A 22,789-nucleotide genomic window follows, 5' to 3' on the forward strand; every position below is an offset into this window, starting at 1 on the left:
CATTCAGCGCTCGATAATTGATACATGGCCTCAAGCCCCCGTCCTTCTTACCCACAAAAAAGAAACTTGATGCTGCAGGAAAACTGGATGGCCCCTGTTTAAGAGCCTCCTTAATGTATTCCTCCATGGCCTTGCGCTCCAGGATGGACAGTGGATATACTCTACCCTTGGGGAGTTTGAATCCAGGCAGCAGATCTATAGCACAGTCCCATGGCCGATGAGGTGGTAACTGCATGGCTGCCTGTTTGCTGAAGACATCCTGGAACGCCCGGTAATCAGATGGGTTCGTGGGAGTCTCATCAGACTCGGGGCTTTCAACCAACGTGGAGGCGACCTGAGCCATGGGGTTCTTAAGAGGCGGTCGTGGAATTTCCTTGAGACAATTTTGTAGACACCATTCACTCCATCGGGATTACCTCACTGGTCTCCCATCTGATTTCTGGTGCGTGGAGAATAAGCCAGGGGCGCCCCAGAATGATAGCCACAGTGGATCATTCCAGTACCACAAATCTGACACACCCACGTCCTAGCGGCTTTCTGTTGATGGTTTCGACTCGGAGTTCCCGGGCACGCCGTTGAAGGGTTGCATAGATGAGTTGCGAGGTCTTGTGAGATGAAGTTGCCCGAGGAACCAGAGTCGACCAGGGCAGAGGCTGAAATGGATTGGGCTGCAGTGAATAGTTGTACCGTGATCATAGACAACTTGGAAATGACAGGATCTACTTGAAGGGTACTCACCACTGGACGTGGGGGGGTCGAATGGGACAGGATCTGTTGAAGTGGTCCGCCGATGCACAGTAGAGACAGAGGCCTGATGTCAGTCGGTGAACTCTCTCCCTGTTGGTGAGACGAGCTGTGTCTACTTGCATGGGTTCTGGTACTGGAGGGCTGGTGGCGGGTGAGACTGGCTGGTGTGCAGCTTCGGGGGTTTGGCAGGCTGATAAAAGTTGGGAGATTCGATTGGCTCTCTGCATGAAACCTTCCAATCCCAGTGAATCGTCATATATGGCCATCTGCGTACAGATGGTTGTTTCCAGCCCTTGTCGAAAAGCTCTGATGAGCACAGCCTCGTTCCATCCACTAGAAGCCGCCAGCGTGCGGAATGGCAGTGTGTACTCGTGGGTAGAGGAAGTACCCTGACGCAGGCGTAGAAGCTGATCCGACACCGAGAGCGCTCCAGAGGATGATCCAAACACTTCTTTGAAATGACGAGTAAAGGCTTCATAGGAATTGATTATGGCAGTATTGGCATCCCATATGGCTCTCGCCCATATCAGCGCTCAACCGGTTAGAAGGGAGATTAGAAAGGCCACCTTGGAGCGCTCTGTGGGAAATTTTTGTGGTTGCATCTCGAGATATAAAGCCACCTGTAGGAGGAAGCCGCCACACTCAGCCGAATCACCCTCATAGGCCGGGATCCATGGGTGTAACGGTGTTGGTCCGGTCTTCTGTCAAAAACAAAGACAGAAACCACAGGTGAGTGAATGACAGTGATGTTTATTGAATGATTGGATGACTGGAATGTGCAGAAAATGACGTGGGTGAGATAATGTCCGAAGGCCTAGACGGGGAGATAACAGCGTTCTCTGTATACAGGATAGTCGGAGATCAGGAATCAGGAGACTTGGGAGTTCGTCTTGGAGAGAAGTCGATGGAACTGGGGAGAAACTCAGCGAATCAACAGGTAAGTAGGTAATAATAGAGTCAGGTTACTTTTCAGCATGTGAACCGTAGACCGGACGATGAATGTCAGAGAGAGTGGGTATTTATGGAAGTGCTGATAAGGGTTGACAGGTGCGGGTGATTAGAACTCAGGTGACTGTGATCTGGTGATTGCTGTGGGCGCCGGTGACTGTGACTCTCTGACACAGGTCCCTTTCTACAAAAGCACTTTTTGTAAACGATTTAATCAATGATCATAACCTAGATTTGCTCAGAAACGTGGCTAAAACCAGATGAATACATTACTTTAAATGAGTCTACCCCCCCAAGATTACTGCTATAAAAATGAGCCACGTCCAAAAGGTAAAGGGGGAGGTGTTGCTACAATTTATAGCAATATTCTCAGTTTTTCTCAGAGGGCAGGCTTTAAGTATAACTCGTTTGAAGTTATGGTGCTGCGTATAACATTATCTAGAGAAACACGTGTTAGTGATAAATCCCCTGTGATGTTTGTACTGGCTACTGTATACAGGCCACCAGGGCACCATACAGACTTTATTAAAGAATTTGCTGATTCTCTATCTGAGTTAGTACTGGTTGCAGATAAAGTCTTAATTGTTGACGATTTTAATATCCATGTCGATAATGAAAAATATGCATTAGGATCAGCATTCATAGACATTCTGAACTCTATTGGGGTTAGACAACACGTTTCAGGACCTGCTCATTGTCGAAATCATACTCTAGATTTAATATTCTCACATGGAATTGAAGTTAGTGGTGTTGAAATTCTGCAGCAAAGTGATGATATATCAGATCATTATCTAGTCTTGTGTATCTAGACTCTCTCTTTTCTAGCACTTTAGATACAGTTGCTCCTTTACGCTTAAGGAAGATCAAAGAAAATAGTCTGACTCCGTGGTATAATGAGCATACTAATGAGCACCCTAATGAGAGCAGCCTGGAAAATGGAGCACAGCTGGAGGAAAATAAAACTAGAGGTATTTCGTATAGCTTGGCAGGAAAGTATCCTATCCTACAGAAAGCATTAAAAACCGCTAGATCTGATTACTATTTGACTCTTCTAGAAGAAAACAAACATAACCCCTGGTATTTATTCAATACAGTGGCTAAATTAACGTAAAATAAAGCATCAACAGGTGTTGGCATTTCCCAAGAGCACAGCAGTAATGACTTTATGAACTACTTTACATCCAAGATCGATACTAGCAGAGATAAAATTGTAACCATGCAGCCGTGAGCTACAGTATCGCATCAGATAGTGCACTATAGATCCCCTGAGGAACAATTCCACTCATTCTCTACTATAGGAGAGGAAGCATTGTATAAACTTGTTAAATCATCTAAACCAACAACATGTATGTTAGACCCTATTCCATCTAAACTACTGAAAGAGCTGCTTCCAGAAGTCATTGATCCTCTTTTGGCTATTATTAATTCATCATTGTCATTAGGATATGTTCCCAAAGCCTTCAAATTGGCTGTTATTAAGCCTCTCATTAAAAAACCACAGCTTGACCCCAAAGATCTAGTTAATTACAGACCGATCTCAAATCTCCCTTTTCTATCAAAGATATTAGAAAAGGTAGTATCTTCACAATTATATTCCTTCGTAGAGAAAAATGGTATCTGTGAGGAATTTCAGTCAGGATTTAGACCGTATCATAGTACTGAGACTGCTCTCATTAGAGTTACAAATGGCCTGCTTCTATCATCTGATCGTGGTTGTATCTCTTTATTAGTTCTACTGGATCTTAGCACTGCGTTCGACACTCTCGACCACAACATTCTTTTGAATAGACTAGAACACTTTGTTGGCATTAGTGGAAGTGCCTTAGCATGGTTCAAATCGTACTTATCTGACCGCCATCAGTTCGTAGCAGTGAATGAAGAGGTATCATATCGATCACAAGTGCAGTATGGAGTACATCAAGGCTCAGTACTAGGGCCGTTACTTTTCATGCTTTACATGTTACCCTTGGGAGATATTATTAGGAGGCATGGTCTTAGCTTTCACTGTTATGCTGATGATACTCAGCGCTGTATTTCTTTGCGGCCCTTCTTTTTTGGCGTGTTCGCACCGCGGGAACTAGGAACTGTTTTAGTTCCCGGAACTTTAGTTTGGATTGACTTTAGCTGATTGGTTAAATGCGTACGAAAACGCCCTCACCCACCATGATTTAAAACACCGTGTAAACACATACTGTGTAAGGTTAGGACAGGAATAGATGTAAGTGCGGAGAAGGGGTGGCGGAGGGATGCTGGAAAACTGTCAAGGAACAGAGGTGAGTCTGCTGTGTATATATACACACCTCTTATCTTGTTAGCTGGGTTGATTACTGATTGTGCTCCTCTCGTGTTAATTAGGTTAATTATCTGAACGTGCTCCTCCCGAACTTTGTTAATAAAACATAATTTAAAATCTTGTTAATTACTTATAAAGCCCTGAATGGCTTAGCTCCTCAGTACTTGAGCGAGCTCTTATCACATTATAGTCCTCCACGTCCGCTGCGTTCTCAAAACTCTGGCCCGTTTGATAATATCTAGAATATCAAAATCAACTGCGGGCGGCAGATCCTTTTCCTATTTAGCACACAAACTCTGGAACAATCTACCTAACACTGTTCGGGAGGCAGACACACTCTGTCAGTTTAAATCTAGATTAAAGACACATTTCTTTAACTTGGCTTACACATAACACACTAATACGCTTCTATTATTCAAATCCGTTAAAGGATTGTTAGGCTGCATTAATTAGATCAACCGGAACTGGGAACACTCCCCATAACACACGATGTACTCGTTACATCGTAAGAAGAATGGCATCTATGCTAATATTTGTCTGTTTCTTTCTTATTCTGTTTCTCAGTCCGTGTCCGGATCGGATGGTGGATCGGCGCCAGGAGATGTCTGCGGCCCTGATCATCAGTGGAGGCCGGGACACCTGGATGAGCCCCGGGAACATATCCCCAGTGAAGACCTCGACTAAAAATACAATTAAACTAAAATAAAACAAAATAACAAAGAATATAATAAAATACCTAACTACATAATACTATTATTGTTAGAAATTGCAACAATATAAAAATAGAAATATAATAAATTTATACATTTAAAACTTTAATTAAAACAATAATATACAAATATGAAAAATGAATAAATACATTTTAAAATAATAAATAGTATGATATACAGTATATATATATATATATATATTATAATTTTAATTTATAGTTTAATTCATTTAATATATTTCTGTTGTATATATATATATATATATATATATATATATATATATATACACACACACAACAGAAATATATTAAATGAATTAAACTATAAATTAAAATTATAATAAACAAATATATATTATAAAAATAGACAATAAATGCAAATAATGAATAAAACAAATACATTCAATTATACATTAAAATGCCTCATCGAATCGAAAGACCATGGAATCAGATAAGCTGTTTGCACAATCTGACATGGCTGGGGTTGGAACTGAACTGTGGGTTTCGTCTGGCCAGAGGAGAAATGGCCCCCCAACTGAGCCTGGTTTCTCCCAAGGTTTTTTTTTTTTCTCCATTTTGTCACAGAGGGAATTTTGGTCCTTGCCGCTGTCGCCTCTGGCTTGCTCAGTTGGGGACACTTAATTTCTAGCGATTATCGTCAATTTGATTTCACAGATACTATTTAAACTAAACTGAGCTAAACAATGACATCTCTGAATTCAATAATGTAATGCCATTAACTGAAAATTGAGTGTTTAATCTTATCATTATACATTACTGACACTCTATCCTCCAATTTGATACTGTTAAGTGCTTTGACACAATCTGTATTGTTAAAAGCGCTATATAAATAAAGGTGACTTGACTTGACAAACTTGTTTGGATAAACCTTAGCTATCGTTCAGTTGGAAGATGTCACCAGAGCTGCCCCTCGAGCGCAAGGTCTGACTTTCCCGGCGCAGTATCGCCTCTCTCTGCGTCTGTTCTGTGCAGTGAGCGGCCAGAGAAGCAGCACATTCAGTTATCCGCACTGCAGCAGACTTGTCAGTAAATGAGTACAAAACAGCATTTCCAAGCACCTGTTGCTTACTGACTGTTTGGAATTATAAAAATGAGCATAGTTTGTCTGTTAATTTGCACTTAGTTTGTTACTCAGATGCAGGCAGTGCACTTCATGAGGCAAAAAATTAATAGGCTATAGCCAAAACCACATAGCCGCTCTTTAGATTCATGTTGATTTTATCAGACGATGTCGTGATTATCAGGATTTAAAGAGTAAATTGAGAGTGACTCTAACATGTATTAATGTTTAGTCACTATTTAGTAATTTTTCTACAATATTCACTCATCATGACAGTAAAATAGGGCATTCTAAGTCAATCTAATGCAGTATTTTCTCTTTCAATCAGTAGAAAATGTGGTTAACACCCAGTCATGCATGAAAAAAAAAAAAAAAATGTCATATACCGTGAAACCGGTATAATTTGGAAAAATACCGTGATACAAATTTTTGGTCATACCGCCCAAAACTAGGTGTGAGTCTCGAAATGTCCCGTTCACACAGCAACTTACAGTAGTGTCTCGAATATTGTCTGTATGAAAGTGCAACGGGTGTCAAGTCCATATTCCTTAACAGTAACCATAGCAACAGTGACCAAAATAAAATCAAAGATGGCGACATCCATAAAACTGAAAGTCTTATCACTTTCTGACACGACTGTCCAATCGAGCTGTGACTTCATCCATCAAATCTTCATTAACCGACAGCAACTTTTATATTTGGTAGAGAGTGGAGCATGAGTCGCATGCAAAACACAAAACTGACGGGAGCGGCTTCGGTGGAAACACTTTCAGATGACACACAGCTCATTTCTCTGTCACTCTAAGTTACCGAAACCACACATGAAAATACGTAACACACGTTTGTGCGGCAGAGCGGCTCTCTTGCGCTGTATGACATGACAGACAACTAATTGTTCAGTCCTGTTCTGTTCACACAGCGTGTTTTCTGAGAATGTGGTTGTGAGTCCTGAAAATTTATTGGTGTGAGTTTGGTTACAGAATGTGGTTGTCACACTGGTAAATAACCGTACTGTGTGTGAACGTAAACATATTAAGGACTCAAATACAGGACTGACAACCGTATATTGCAGCTTTGTGAACGTGGCCTTATTGTGTTCCATCCCTTCCTCAACCATTTGGAAGATGATTGACTCTGAGCTGAAGCTACAGAAGATATACAAGGAAAAAGTATTTTCACATATCATCACACTTCACTCTAAAGCCTATTTCACACGGATTAGAGTGTTCACACTGCACGCGGTTGCGGTCCAGCAGTGCGTTCCAGCAGTGGTGCATCGGCAGCAGTGAAGCAATCATTTCTGCACCAAGTCTTTTTTGCTGTGCTGCACGTGCTGAATTAAAGTAGGACAGCGCATTGTTTGCGGTAAAAATGAACATGGATTGACACAGAAATATAGTAATTTCACAATAAATAGATATAATTAAAGTCTACTGTGTTTCACAGTCAACACGTGGCTTTTTGGCTAGGTTTAAAAGGAAAAGTGCACTTTTAGATAAACAAGGCAACATAATAGATGCACTTGTGGAGGTAGAAAAACGAAGTTCTTTAAGACCGTGGGATTGCTTGTAATAAAGATTTAAATGCAAAACAAAAGGAACGAGAGCCGACTGTTTCTGTCAGTGGTTTTAATTTAAAATGTTTATGATAGCATGTAGCCTAACTTTCTTACTTTAAACGTAGGCTGTGTTTAAAATCGTTGCCACTTGCTTGAGCAACTTAATATATAAATCTAGAAGTCAAATACATTGAATGATAGGCTACGTTGTTTTTATTTATTGAGTTTAAATGTGAATATGTCTATGAAATATTGTATTACTGTAGACCCTACTGTGATATAAGAGGATCACAATGCTGAAAAAGCATTTTCAGTAACAATGTTTGGATTTGAAATCAAAATAATTGGATAAATGTGTTTGTGGTAAACCGACGCGGATCAGAAGTGGACTGCAAACGTGTCCTGTGTGAAAGCAAAATGAGTCTTTGCTGCTTCTGCACCGCATACGCAATGCACATGAACTGCATATCAAGTCAAGTCAAGTTGAGCTTTATTGTCATTCCGCTACATGCGGGGGCATACAGTGGAACGAAATGTCGTGCCTCACAGGACCACGGTGCTACATAAATACAGGCATACAACAATGGAGTAAGACAATATAAAGCTATACACAACTATCCTACTGATAGATTTTGACTATAAATATACTATCTATAAAAAGTACCTATACAAACTAAAAAATACAAACTATACAAACTATACGAATGCTTCAGATAAATACTGTACATGTGCAAGGAGAAACATTGAGTTCAAGCAGCTGGCTGGGGAACAGTGCAGGATGATTTGTAGTGCATGAGCATGTAAACACATATATTACTGAGTTCTTTTTGTGGGATTTGTGTACACACAGCAGTGTGTGTGAAAAGTGACTAGTGCGCATAGAGGAGGAGAGTGTACTACTACAGGTGGTTTGTACAGGCCCACTCACCTGTGTGTAGCACACTTCGAATTGCACGTTACACGTTACAGGAGGTAGAGGGTTTGTATGGGGGTTCAGAGAGGGGCGGGGTGATTTGAGTTCAGGGCTCTCACAGCCTGGGGGAAAAAGCTGTTGAGCAGTCTGGCAGAGCGGGCTCTGATGCTCCGGTACCGTCTTCCTGATGGTAGGAGCTGGAAGAGACTGTGGGAGGGATGTGTTGAGTCCTTCACGATGCTATTGGCTTTGCTGGAGCATCGTGTGAGGAAAATGTCCAGGATGGAGGGGAGAGGGGCACCGATGATCCTTGCAGCTGTGTTCACTGTCCGCTGGAGGGTCTTGCGGTCTGCTGCAGTACAGTTCCCGTACCAGACAGTGATGCAGCTGGTCAGCACACTCTCAATGGTGCCCCTGTAGAAAGTGGTGAGGATGGGTGGAGGGAGACTTGCTCTTTTCAGCCGGCGGAGAAAGTGTAGGCGCTGTTGTGCCTTCTTGGAGAGTGACATGGTGTTGGTGGACCAGGTGAGATCCTCTGTGATGTGCACCCCCAGGAATTTAGTGCTGCTGACTCTCTCCACAGTAGAGCTGTCGATGGTCAGTGGGGGGTGATCAACGGAGTTTCTCCTGAAGTCTATCACAACCTCCTTGGTCTTACTCACATTGAGGGACAGGTTGTTAGTGCCACACCATTCAGCCAGCTGTGCCACTTCCTCTCTGTAGTGCGTTTCATCGTTGTTGATGAGACCTACCACTGTTGCGTCATCAGTGAACTTGATGATGTGGTTGGAGCTGGACTTGGCAGTGCAGTCGTGGGTCAGCAGCGTGAAGAGCAGCGGGCTGAGCACACAGCCTTGTGGGGCACCTGTGTTCAGTGTGGTAGTGCTCGAGGTGTTGTGGCCGACACGGACTGACTGAGGTCTTCCGGTTAGAAAGTCCAGGATCCAATTGCAGAGGGAATTGTTAAGGCCCACCAGGTTGAGTTTAATTATGAGCTGTTGTGGGATTATTGTGTTGAATGCCGAGCTGAAGTCAATGAACAGCATTCTAACGTAGGAGTCTTTATTTTCTAGGTGGGTAAGAGGCAGGTGGAGAGTGGAGGAAATTGCATCGTCCGTAGAGCGGTTCGGACGGTATGCAAACTGGAGCGGGTCGAGTGTGTTGGGGAGGCTGGTTTTGATGTTGTGCATGACTAACCTCTCAAAGCACTTCATTATGATTGGAGTCAGTGCTATGGGACGGTAGTCATTTAGACAGGACACAGGTGATTTCTTTGGTTCCGGTATGATTGTTGTGGATTTGAGACATGTGGGGACGACTGCCTGGCTCAGCGAGGTGTTGAAGATATCTGTTAGGACATCTGTCAGCTGTGCAGCACAGTCTTTCAGTACACGGCCAGGTATGTTGTCGGGACCCGCAGCCTTGCGTGGGTTGATCCTAGATAGGGACTTCCTTACGTCGGCTGGAGACAGACAGAGCGCCTGGTCGTTGGGAGGTGTGGGCAGTTTTTGTGCAGGTGTGTCATTCCTGCACTGCAAATGGAGTATGTGTGAAACAGGCATAAGCGTTGACTGAAAATTACTGAAAATTACTCATCCAGTAAAAGCACAGATGTGTTCTAATATAGAGAGGAAGAGAGCAAGAAAGAAACAGAAAGAGACTAGTGAAGTGTAGATGTGTTGGGCTGCTGTATAGAGAGTACACTCTAATCCTACTCTGTGTGTTCCTAATTAGTATTTTATAAACAGGATTCTCTAACATTCATCATAGGTCATAAAGAATAAAGTCATGCGGACCGCTAGCCTGCAGTGTCCACGGGCATGTTGCTGGTTTACCATGGCAAAAGATGAAGAAGAAGCGGCTCGTCGGAGAAGCATTATAGCCGTGACGGCGCCAAATAAATATCAAATCATTAAATCATTAAATCATTATTTAAAACAACAAAAAGGGGGACAACAACGGAACAGGAGAAGATGGCATTCTTTCAATCTCCACAAGGACGTGTACCATGGCAGATCAACATTGTTTGTTGCGGACAACTACTGATGTATAATGCTATAGTATAATAAATGATAAGACACTTGTTCTTTGCTTTGTTTTATTTTAAATAAGAAGGTGTGACATTAAACTATATTACAGTGCTCATAAACGCACACAAAACTCAAGTACATACGGAGGAGGGGTCCTAGCAGACCAATCACAGCACTTGCGGTCCACGTAGAATTGACGCGCTGTTAGATTTTTGGAAAGGTGCACGTCAGGTATGGCATAGGTTATGGCGCAGGCCTGTGCGTCTCTGCATAGGCTACAGTGTAGGTTCAATGCAGAAGTATAAATTGGGCTTAAAGCATTGCATAGAAGTGAGGTAAATTTGATAATTTCAGTTTTTGAATGTATTATTTATTAAAAACGGAAGAACTTGTGTGCAAATATCTTAAGATAAAAAAAAAAAAACCTTTGCTTTGAGCTTGAGGCAGATGTTCTGCTGGTGTGAGCGCTGTTTCTGAAGTTCCTGCTGCTGTATGTGAGAAATTCTGCAGTCCTCCAACATGCTCAAAGCCCTCAGGAGTAGCTCTGAGCGATCCCGGTGCCAGCCCTGTAGTACTAGGTTCTTCTGTGTCAAGCTGAAATGATACCAGTCGCTCCGACGCTCATGTGCACTCTGCAATATAACAAACACCCACAGAGGTGTAACTGGGTAACTGTCCATAATATCCATATAGATAATGAAAAAGATGCATTGGGATTAGCATTAATAGACATTTTAAACTCTGTTGGGGTTAGACAACATGTTTCAGGACCTACTTCAGTAATCATACTTTAGATTTAATATTATCACATAGAATTGTATGTCAATGGCATTGAAATTCTCCAGCAGAGCGATGATATCTCAGATCATTATCTAATCTTGTGTATACTCCATATAGCTTAGCTGCAAACTCAACTCCCTGTTACAAATATGGTAGAACCATCACTTCTACCACAAAAGACTGCTTTGTAAATAATCTTCCTGATTTGCCTCAATTCCTCAGCATATCCAATAGTTCAGAAAAACTTGATGTTGTAACAGAAACTATGGACTCATTCTTTTCTAGCACTTTAGACACAGTTGCTCCTTTACACTTAAAGAAAATTAAGGAAATCTGTCAGACATTATGGCATAAAGAGCACACTTATGCCCTAAAGAGAGCAGCCCGGAAAATGGAGCACACCTGGAGGAAAACAAAACTAGGGGTATTTTGTATTTGTACTGTTTGTCACTGTCATTAGGATATGTCCGAAAAACTTTCAAACTGGCTGTTATTAAGCCTCTCAATAAAAAAATAAATTGAAAAAAAAAACACAACCTGATCCTAGAGAATTAGTTAATTACAGACCGATCTGAAATCTCCCTTTTCTGTCAAAGATACTAGAAAAGGCAGTATCCTCAAAACCAGGAATTATGACCATATTGGCCCGGTTCTGTCAACACTGCACTGGCTCCTTACTGAACAGTGTTTACATTTTAACATATGTGACCCTGGACGACAAAACTAGTCTTAAGTGTCAATTTTTCGAAATTGAGATTTATACATCATCTGAAAGCTGAATAAATAAGCTTTCCATTGATGTATGGTTTGTTAGGATCGGACAATATTCGGCTGAGATACAACTATTTGAAAATCTGGAATCTGAGGGTGCAAAAAAATCAAAATACTGAGAAAATTGCCTTTAAAGTTTTCCAAATGAAGTTCTTAGCAAAGCATATTACTAATCAAAAATTATGTTTTGATACATTTACGGTAAGAAATGTACAAAATATCTTCATGGAACATGGTCTTTACTTAATATCCTAATGATTTTTGGCATAAAAGAGAAATCGATAATTTTGACCCATACAATGTATTTTTGGCTATTGCTACAAATATACACCAGCGACATAAGACTGGTTTTGTGGTCCAGGGTCACATATTGCTAATTAATTACTTATAAAGCCCTGAATGATTTAGCTCCTCTGTATCTGAGGGAGCTCTTATTGCATTATAATTCTTCAGGTCTGCTACAATCTCACATCTCTGGCCATTTGATAATACCTAGAATATCAACATCAACTGTGGTCATCCTTTTCCTATTTAGCAGCCAAACTCTGGAACAGTCTTCCTAGCAATGTTCGGGAGGCAGACACACCCTGTCAGTTTAAATGTAGATCAAAGACCCATCTCTTTAACCTGGCAAATAGCACGCTATCACAGTTCTATAATTCAAATCCATTAAAGGATTATCAGGCCGTGTTAATTAGATCAACCGGAACCGAAAACACTTCCCATAACACCTGATGTACTTGTTACATCATATGAAGAATGGCATCTATGCTAATATTGGAATGTTTCATTAAGTTGGCTTGAGAAAACCAACTTACTGAAATCCTATTTAAACTTAATAGTGGTGCTTGCCAAAGGCAAGGCATCACTATTGTTATCTTGCATACTTCTTCTTCTTCTTCTGGAGAAAATTTTGGTTCGCTACTCCTCCTGCACCGTTTGTCACAGACCCATGAATGAGGCGTCAAATTGTGCGGGTTATTGAGGAATGGTGTGCTATATCTTTTATAAGCGATAGGGCGTACGATAATCGTACAGTGGGCGAAAAATCGGCCGAAAAATCCCATAGACTTAACCCTCTAAGCGCCAAAGTCGCAAAATTGCGACAAGACGTCATACTTCATTAAACAGACTGTAGTTCCTAATATGGTGTAGTATCTCATTTGTATTCCCTACCACTAGATGGCAGACATGTAGTACTTCGATTCTAGACCAAAATTGTTCGAGGAAATAGCAGAGCAAGTGAGCTATCGTGTCATTGATGCGGAAGCAGTTCAGTTCTTAGCGTCTGAGTAAATTGTGAGATTTGTGAGAGAAAATCGCCAAATGGCTAATAAAAAGTTGTACTGTGAGGACGTGTTGCAAATGTTATTCGCCTATTCTGACTCTGAAGGGGAATATTTGCCTTTGGAAATGACGATCGACCATCTAATGATCGCGCATCTCCTGGTACATCTTTGCATGCGCAATGGCGCCGCCGTAAATGGCGAGAGTGTTCACGAAGCACCATCAAGTGATAATTTCGAGCCTTGCCCAACGGGGATGAGGGTGGCAGGGGTGGACGTGGTCTTAGTGTCCATAGGAGAGGCATCGCGTTGCTGATGGTCGGCCAGACTGCGACTTTTTTTCTGATCGCGCGCGCTCAAAGGGCCGCCGGCAGACAGTACAGGTGCAGTCAGTGAGGGGTAGGTCTGTGCGCTGTGCCATGCAATGAGAGGTACATACTCTCAAGAACTATAAACTGTCACCTAGATACCAGATTGGGCAGATAGCTGGTCAACTGATAAAAAAAATAGGTACATGTATTTTACTATGGCACAGTAATGTAGTAATAATTTACTACTTTCTCCTGTTTTACTGTTGATTTCCTCTTTTCATGATCATTTGGAATGAGGATAAAAAGACAAAAAAAAAAAAACATGCAAATAAGTTCAAACATCCATTCAATATCTATTATTTCCTGAATATTACTGATGAACTGATCAAAAGTAGGCTACTGTTCACATGCGTTTTACACATAGTATAGTAATATAGTAATAATTTAGTACTTTCTCCTGTTTTATTGTTGGTTTCCTCTTTTCCTGATCATGTGGAATGAGGATAAAAAGACAAAAAAAACCTAAAAAAAACATGCAAATAAGTTCAAATATCAATTCAATATCTACTATTTCCTGAATATTATGAAATTCAAGAGGACCGCCCCCTGATGACATCATAATATGCAAATTAGATGAGTATATTTACACCCCACATAAACTTTAGGTCATGCCCAACATTTTTCTAATTTACAGTAGATCTCTATCTTTAAACCCTTTCAAGCTACAAGCTTTTGAAATCTTGATGTCAAAATCCAGCATTTTTAAAAAAAAAACCCTGGCGCCTAAAGGGTTAACATTTGGCCAACTTTGACGAGTTGCAGCTCAGAGCGAGAATTTCGTAGAAACACATGAATCACCACATTTAGAGAGGCTATCAAGCTGTGCGAGAACATACCCCGCAATGGGGTATAAATTGTACCCCTGAGGCGCAAGAGCCCCCCAAATTTGCCCCATTGACATACTATGGTGAGGGACGGCCCATGAAACAGCATACATTTTTCCTACTATGGAAATTTACATAGGAATTTTTCATTGAACATAACACTGCATAACATAACACTCATAGAGACATGGGGGAGGGCTCATTTTACTCAGACAACCAATCAGACTCTCAGGATCATTATGAAGCTATCAATCCACGCCCTAGCAACCATTTATAGCACCCTAGCAACTGATCCCATAGACTGCCATGTTAAAAGCCCAGATGGATATCTTCGGATCACAGTGTCATAGAGACATGAGGGTGGGCTCATTTGACTCGGGGAAGCAAACAGCCAATCATGAATCACCATAGACACTTCCTAGCCACGCCCTAGCAACCATTACCAAGCACCCTAGCAACTCAAACCCAAACTGCCATATCTTTAAATCTGAATATCATAGAGACATGGGGGTGGGCTCGTTTGACTCGGGGCAGTACACAGCCAATCATGAATCACCATAGACACTTCCTAACCACTCCCTAGCAACCAATGTCGAGCACCCTAGCAACGCAAACCCAAACAGGCATATATTAAAATCTGAATGTCACAGAGACATGGGAGTGGGCTCATTTGACTCGGGGCAGCAAACAGCCAATCATGAATTACCATAGACGCTTCCTAGCCACTCCCTAGCAACCATTACCAAGCACCCTAGCAACCTAAACCCAAACAGGCATATCTTCAAATCTGAATGTCATAGAGACATGGGGGTTGCTTTATATTATTCATACTGGCAAACAGCCTTTGGAGTATCATCATTGGCAGCTGCCAAGCCACTTCCTAACAACCAAACAGAGTACCCTAGCAACCATTTATCAAATCCTATATCTTTGCATCAGAATGTCGTATAGATTTGGGAGTTGGTTCTTTTGACTCATGCTAACAAATAGGACTTCCAAACATGCTACACATGCTAGCAGTGAATAGCTACATGCTAATAGTGATTAGCTAAGTGCTAATTCAAACTAAGAACTCTATAAAACTCCATAGTAATGATGTGTGAAAACTAGTAACTGCCTAGCAACACCCTAGCAACCACCCCATTTACCTTAGCAACCACCCTGGGTATCCTAGCAACCACCCCGAGTACCCTAGCAACCCCAGATCAACACCCTAGCAACCACACCAAGTACCCTAGCAACCACATAGCAACATCCTAGCAACCACCCTGGGTACCTTAGCAACGCCCCTAGCAACCATCCTGGGTACCCTAGCAACCACCCTGAATACCCTAGAAACCACATAACAACAATCTAACAACCACCCCAAGTACCCTAGCAACCACATAGTAGCATCCTAGCAACCACCCTGAGTACCCTAGCAACCGCATAGCAACACCTTAGCAACCACCCTGATTACCCTAGCAACCGCATAGCAACAACCTAGCAACCACCCTGGGTACTCTAGCAACCACCCCGAGTGCCCTAGCAACCTCCTAGCAGTGCCGGCAAGCACAACTCACATTTTCTTCAGGAAGTGTACATTCTAGTTAGTGGTGCTTGCCAAAGGCAAGGCATCACTATTGTTATCTTGCATACTTATTAAGTTGGCTTGAGAAAGCCAACTTACTGAAATCCTATTTAAACTTATTATTATTATTATTAGTGGTGCTTGCCAAAGGCAAGGCATCACTATTGTTATCTTGCATACTTATTAGTGGTGCTTGCCAAAGGCAAGGCATCACTATTGTTATCTTGCATACTTATTAGTGGTGCTTACCAAAGGCAAGGCATCACTATTGTTATCTTGCATACTTCTTCTTCTTCTTCTGGACAAAACTTCGGTTCGCTACTCCTCCTGCACCGTTTGTCACAGACCCATGAATGAGGCGTCACATCATGCGGCTTATTGAGGAATGGTGTGCTATATCTTTTATAAGCGATCCGGCGTACGATAATCGTACAGTGGGCGAAAAATCGGCCGAAAAATCCCATAGACTTAACATTTGGCCAACATACGAATCACCACATTTAGAGAGGCTATCAAGCTGTGCGAGAACATACCCCGCAATGGGGTATAAGTTGTACCCCTGGGGCACAAGAGCGTCCCAAAATTGCCCCATTGACATGCTATGGTGATGGACGGCCCATGAAACAGCACACATTTTTCCTACTACGGTAATTTACATCGAAATTTTGCATTGAACATAACTCTGCATCACAATATCATAGAGACATGGGGGTGGGCTCATTTTACTCAACCAACCAATCAGACTGAGTCATACTGACCCCAATACTATTTCTAATCCATTCAAACTCATCTATCTAATGTTTCTTATCTATCTGACTGTATCTATCTATCTATCTATCTGACTGTATCTGACTATCTATCTGACTATCTATCTGATTGTATCTGACTGTATCTGACTATCTATCTATCTATCTATCTATCAACCACATAACAACACCCTAGCAACCACCCCAGTTAGCCTAGCAACCGTCATAGCAACCACTCTGTGCATCTATCTATCTATCTATCTATCTATCTATCTATCTATCTATCTATCTATCTATGATATATAATAGATACATGATAGATCTATCTATCTGTGTCAGACTGTATTGCCTTAAGTTTCTAAAACTACTTTAAACTTCAAACTATTTCATACTGAAAACCATCAAACTTAAAACTTTTTTAAACTTCTTAAACTTTTTCAAACTTTCTGGTCCGGCTTTCTCAAGCCAACTTAAAGTTTGTCTCGACAAACTTTTTTATCTAGTTATTAAGTTGGCTTGAGAAAGCCAACTTACCGAAATCCTATTTAAACTTCTTATTATTAAGTTGGCTTGAAAAAGCCAACTTACTGATCTACTATATAAACTTATTATTATTCTTCTGAGCCAAAATTTAAATATCTCCTCCTAGAGCTTTCAAGCTAGAACCACCAAACTCGGCCCAGACCTTCAGACTGGTCTGACTCGGGTTGCTATATCTCTTCAGACTGATCCGACTTATGGTTTTCCTAAAAATGAAGATTAAAACTGTGAAAAATCCCATAGACTTGCATTGACGGAATGTTCAGATGAGCCAAGACCTTGCAAGCTCCAACTGACAAACATAAACACGCTGAAGCCCATTAGATTCAATCAAGCTTCCCTTCTATGTACTATTTCTAACCCTTTCAAACTCATATAAGCTTCCACTCAGTCTAATACTATTTCTAATCTATCATGCTAGCAACATGCTAGTAACATGCTAATCATGCTTGAAACATGCTAACATCATGCTAGCAACTTGCTAATCATGCTAACAACATGCTAGCAACATGCGAATCATGCTTGAAACATGCTAACAATGCTAGTAACTTGATAATCATGCTAGCAACATGCTAGTAACATGTTAATCATGCTAGCAACACGCTAGTAACTTGATAGTCATGCTAACAACATGCTAGTAACTTGCTAATCATACTAGAATCATGCTACCAACATGCTATCAACTTGTTAATCATGTTAACAACAAGCTAGTAACACCCCGAGAACCATAGCAACCACCTAGCAAAACACCCCGAGTGCCATAGCAACCGTATAGCAACAACCCCGGGTACCCTAGCAACTGCCTAGCAACCACCCCAGGGTACCCTAGCAACCACATAGCAACACCCTAGCAACCACCCAGAGTACCCTAGCAACCGCCTAGCAACACCCTAGCAACCACCCCGGTACCTTAGCAACCGCATAGCAACACCCTAGCAACCACCCCAGGTACCTTAGCAACCGCATAGCAACACCTTTACAACTACCACAGGTATCCCAGCGATCTGTTCTTCTGATAGACTGTATTGCCATTAAAACATTCAAGCTTTAACCTTTAAAACTATTTTACATATTTCAAACTACTTCAAACTTAAAACCTTCAAACTTCAAGCTTTTAAAACTTTTACAAATTTCTGACTAGGCTTTTTCAAGCCAACTTAAAGTTTGTATCCAAACTTTACTATCTAGTTATTAGTGGTGCTTGCCAAAGGCAAGGCATCACTATTGTTCTCTTGCATACTTATTATTCTTATTCTTCTTATTAGTGGTGCTTGCCAAAGGCAAGGCATCACTATTGTTATCTTGCATACTTATTATTAGTGGTGCTTGCCAAAGGCAAGGCATCACTATTATTCTCTTGCATACTTATTATTATTATTAGTGGTGCTTGCCAAAGGCAAGGCATCACTATTATTCTCTTGCATACTTATTAGTGGTGCTTGCCAAAGGCAAGGCATCACTATTGTTCTCTTGCATACTTATTATTATTATTCTGCTTCTTCTTCTTATTCTTCTTCTGGACAAAACTTTGGTTCGCTACTCCTCCTGCACCGTTTGTCACAGACCCATGAAAGAGGCGTCAAATCGACCGGCTCATTGAGGAGATGTGGGCTATATCTTTTCTAAGCGATCGGACCTACGATGTTCACACAGCGGACGAAAAAGCGGGCAAAAAAATCCCATTGACTTACATTGGCGGAATGTTCGTGAATTTGAATCTCAACTGTCACTTTCTCACACACACACACGCAGGCCCTTAGGAACCCCTTCTCTCTCTCTCTCTGTAACTCACAAACACTCATTTGACTCATCTTTTAAGAAACCAATAAGTAATGACCTATGACCTTCATAGCCACACCCTAGCAACCACTTACAGCACCCTAGCAACCACCCCATAGACCTCCATTGAAAACAGATCAAAAAGGATATCTTTGGATAAAAGTGTCATATAAACATGCAGGTTTTGCTCTTTTGACTCGTGATTGCAAACAGGACTTTCCTCATGCCTGCTACACATACTAGCAGTGAATAGCTACATGCTAATAGTGATTAGCTAAGTGTTAAATCAGGCTAAGAACATACGAATAACTCTATAGAACTAGATAGTAATGATGTGTGACAACTACCAACCACTTAGCAACACGATAGTAACCGCCCAGTTATAGAGGTGTGCTATATCTTTTATAAGTAATTGAGTGTACGATGTTCATCTGGTGGATGAAAAAATTTGGGCGAAAAAGTCCCATTGACTTAACATTGGCACAAAATTAGTGAGATTATATCTTTGGATCAGGAGGTCACAGAGACTTGGGGGAGGGCTCTTTTGACTCGGCCTATCAAGCGCCAATAAGTACTGACATGATAACTTCGTAGCTATGCCCTAGCAACCTCTTAAAGCACCCTAGCAACCGTAAAGAACATTAACAAACAATTTGTCAGCATCAAAACATCGTAGAAACATTGGGTTGGGCTCTGCTGATACAGACTGTCAAAATAGTCTTTAAATATCATCCCGTAAACTATATAGCCACACCATAGCAACCATTTAGAGTACCTTAGTAACTGAACAAACACATGAATATGCAATTTCTCAGCACCAGAAAGTGGTATAGATATGGGGCTGGCCTCTTTTGTTTGGGCTGAAAAACCAGTCTGTAAGTATCACCATGGCGACTGTGCAGCGACACCCTAGCAACCACATACAGAACCCTAGCAACCGTATAGCAACATAAAGAAGCCATATCTCAGCTCCACAATATCATACAGACATGGGAGTTGGCTCTCTAGAATCATACTGAAGGCTATATTGACAGCCTAGTGCCGAGTTTTGCCACTGCAAGCACCACTCACATTTTCTTCAGGAAATGTACATTCTAGTTATTATTATTCTGCTTCTTCTTCTTATTCTTCTTCTGGACAAAACTTCGGTTCGCTACTCCTCCTGCACCGTTTGTCACAGACCCATGAATGAGGTGTCAAATCGACCGGCTCATTGAGGAGATGTGGGCTATATCTTTTCTAAGTGATCGGACCTACGATGTTTGCACAGCGGACGAAAAAGCGGGCAAAAAAGTCCCATTGACTTACATTGGCGGAATGTTCGTGAATTTGAATCTCAACTGTCACTTTCTCACACACACACACGCAGGCCCTTAGAGCCCCTTCTCTCTCTCTCTCTCTCTCTGTAACTCACACACACTCATTTGACTCCTCTTTTAAGTAACCAATAAGTAATGACCTATGACCTTCATAGCCACACCCTAGCAACCACTTACAGCACCCTAGCAACCACCCCATAGACCTCCATTGAAAACAGATCAAAAGGGATATCTTTGGATAAAAGTGTCATAGAAACATGCAGGTTTTGCTCTTTTGACTCGTGATCGCAAACAGGACTTTCCTCATGCATGCTACACATGCTAGCAGTGAATAGCTACATGCTAATAGTGATTAGCTAAGTGTTAAATCAGACTTAGAACATACGAATAACTCTGTAAATCTACATAGTAATGATGTGTGACAACTACCAACCGCTTAGCAATACGCTTAGTAACCTCCCAGTTATAGAGGTGTGCTATATGTTTTATAAGTAATTGAGTGTACGATGTTCGTCTGCTGGATGAAAAAATTTGGGCAAAAAAGTCCCATAGACTTAACATTGGCACAAAATTAGTGAGATTATATCTTTGGATCAGGAGGTCACAGAGACTTTGGGGGAGGGCTCTTTTGACTCGGTCTATCAAGCAGCCAATAAGTACTGACATGACAACTTCATAGCTATGCCCTAGCAACCACTTACAGCACCCTAGCAACCGTAAAAGGACATTAATAAACAATTTTTCAGCACCAAAACATTGTAGAAACATGGGGTTGGGCTCTGTTGATTCAGACTGTCAAATAGTCTTTAAATACCATTCCATAAACTGTATAGTCACACCATAGCAACCAATTAGAGTACCTTAGCAACTGAACAAACACATGAATAAACAATTTCTCAGCACCAGAAAATGGTATTGATATGGGGGTGGCCTCTTTTGTTGAGGCAGAAAAACCAGTCTGCAAGTATCACCATGGTGACTGTGCAGCTACACCCCAGCAACCACATAGAGAACCCTAGCAACCGTATAGCAACATAAAGAAGTCATATCTCTGCTCCACAACATCATACAGACATGGGAGTTGGCTCTCTACAATCGCGCAGAACACTGTAGTATCTGCCCAGCGCCGAGTTTTGCCACGGCAAGCACCACTCACATTTTCTTCAGGAAATGTACATTCTAGTTCTGCTTCTTCTTCTTCTGGACAAAACTTCGGTTCGCTACTCCTCCTGCACCGTTTGTCACAGACCCATGAATGAGGTGTCAAATCGACCGGCTCATTGAGGAGAGGTGTGCTATATCTTTTCTAAGCGATCGGACCTCCGATGTTCGCACAGAGGACGAAAAAGCGGGCAAAAAAGTCCCATTGACTCTTTTGCTCTTTTGACTCATGATTGCAAACAGGACTTTCCTCATGCATGCTACACATACTAGCAGTGAATAGCTACATGCTAATAGTAGTTAGCTAAGTGTTAAATCAGGTTAAGAACATACAAATAACTCTATAAAACTACATAGTAATGATGTGTGACAACTACCAACCGCTTAGCAACACGCTTACTAACCTCCCAGTTATAGAGGTGTGCTACATCTTTTATAAGTAAATGAGTGTACGATGTTCGTCTGGTGGATGAAAAAATTTGGGCAAAAAGTCCCATAGACTTAACATTGGCACAAAATTAGTGAGATTATATCTTTGGATCAGGAGGTCACAGAGACTTGGGGGAGGGCTCTTTTGACTCGGCCTATCAAGCAGCCAATAAGTACAGACATGACAACTTCATAGCTATGCCCTAGCAACCACTTACAGCACCCTAGCAACCGTAAAGACATTAACAAACAATTTTCAGCACCAAAACATTGTAGAAACATGGGGTTGGGCTCTGTTGATTCAGACTGTCAAATAGTCTTTAAATATCATACCATAAACTGTATGGCCACACCATAGCAACCATTTAGAGTACCTTAGCAACTGAACAAACACATGAATAAGCAATTTCTCAGCACCAGAAAGTGGTATAGATATGGGGTGGCCTCTTTGTTTGGGCTGAAAACCAGTCTGTAAGTATCACCATGGCGACTGTGCAGCTACACTTACTACAGTTGAAATGTTGCCAACATCTTCCTCACTGTACATACAGTATATAATTATTCTCAAGAAATTACTGTAATTTTTATTTTTTTTAAATAAATTAAGACAAAACGTTCATATTCTGGTTGTCATACACTCATTAAGTTACAATTTGCATATGATCAAGCAGAACGTTAAATGTTATCTTGTGCTTTAGCCAGGTATCTCTGGCTAAAACTAGCTAACATAAACCCTCCTTCGAGTTACCCACCGTATTTTTTAAAAATATTTTATAAATCCCTCCATTGAATATTTAATTCCCATTTGGTGGCCTTTTGTGTCCAAAATTGTGCAAAAACATCGTGGGACATGGTTTTCACACTGTAGCTGTCATTGTAAGACAGTGAGCAACTCTTTGTCTTGTCTGAGGGAGCAACAGTAACTAAGGGGCGG

General features: G+C 41.4%; 1 protein-coding gene across 1 annotated transcript in view; it reads right to left on the bottom strand.

Moving 5' to 3' along the window:
• The window catches only part of LOC131547042 (coiled-coil domain-containing protein 148-like), a 190,659-nt gene that overhangs the window by 31,158 nt on the left and 136,712 nt on the right, over positions 1–22,789 (bottom strand). Inside the window, exon 10 of the mRNA XM_058787291.1 lies at positions 10,705–10,911. Coding sequence (XP_058643274.1) covers positions 10,705–10,911 — 207 coding nt within the window. The remainder of the gene's footprint in view (positions 1–10,704; positions 10,912–22,789) is intronic.

Source organism: Onychostoma macrolepis, chromosome 09 (genome assembly GCF_012432095.1).
Source record: "Onychostoma macrolepis isolate SWU-2019 chromosome 09, ASM1243209v1, whole genome shotgun sequence".
In the NCBI taxonomy this organism is placed as follows: domain Eukaryota; kingdom Metazoa; phylum Chordata; class Actinopteri; order Cypriniformes; family Cyprinidae; genus Onychostoma; species Onychostoma macrolepis.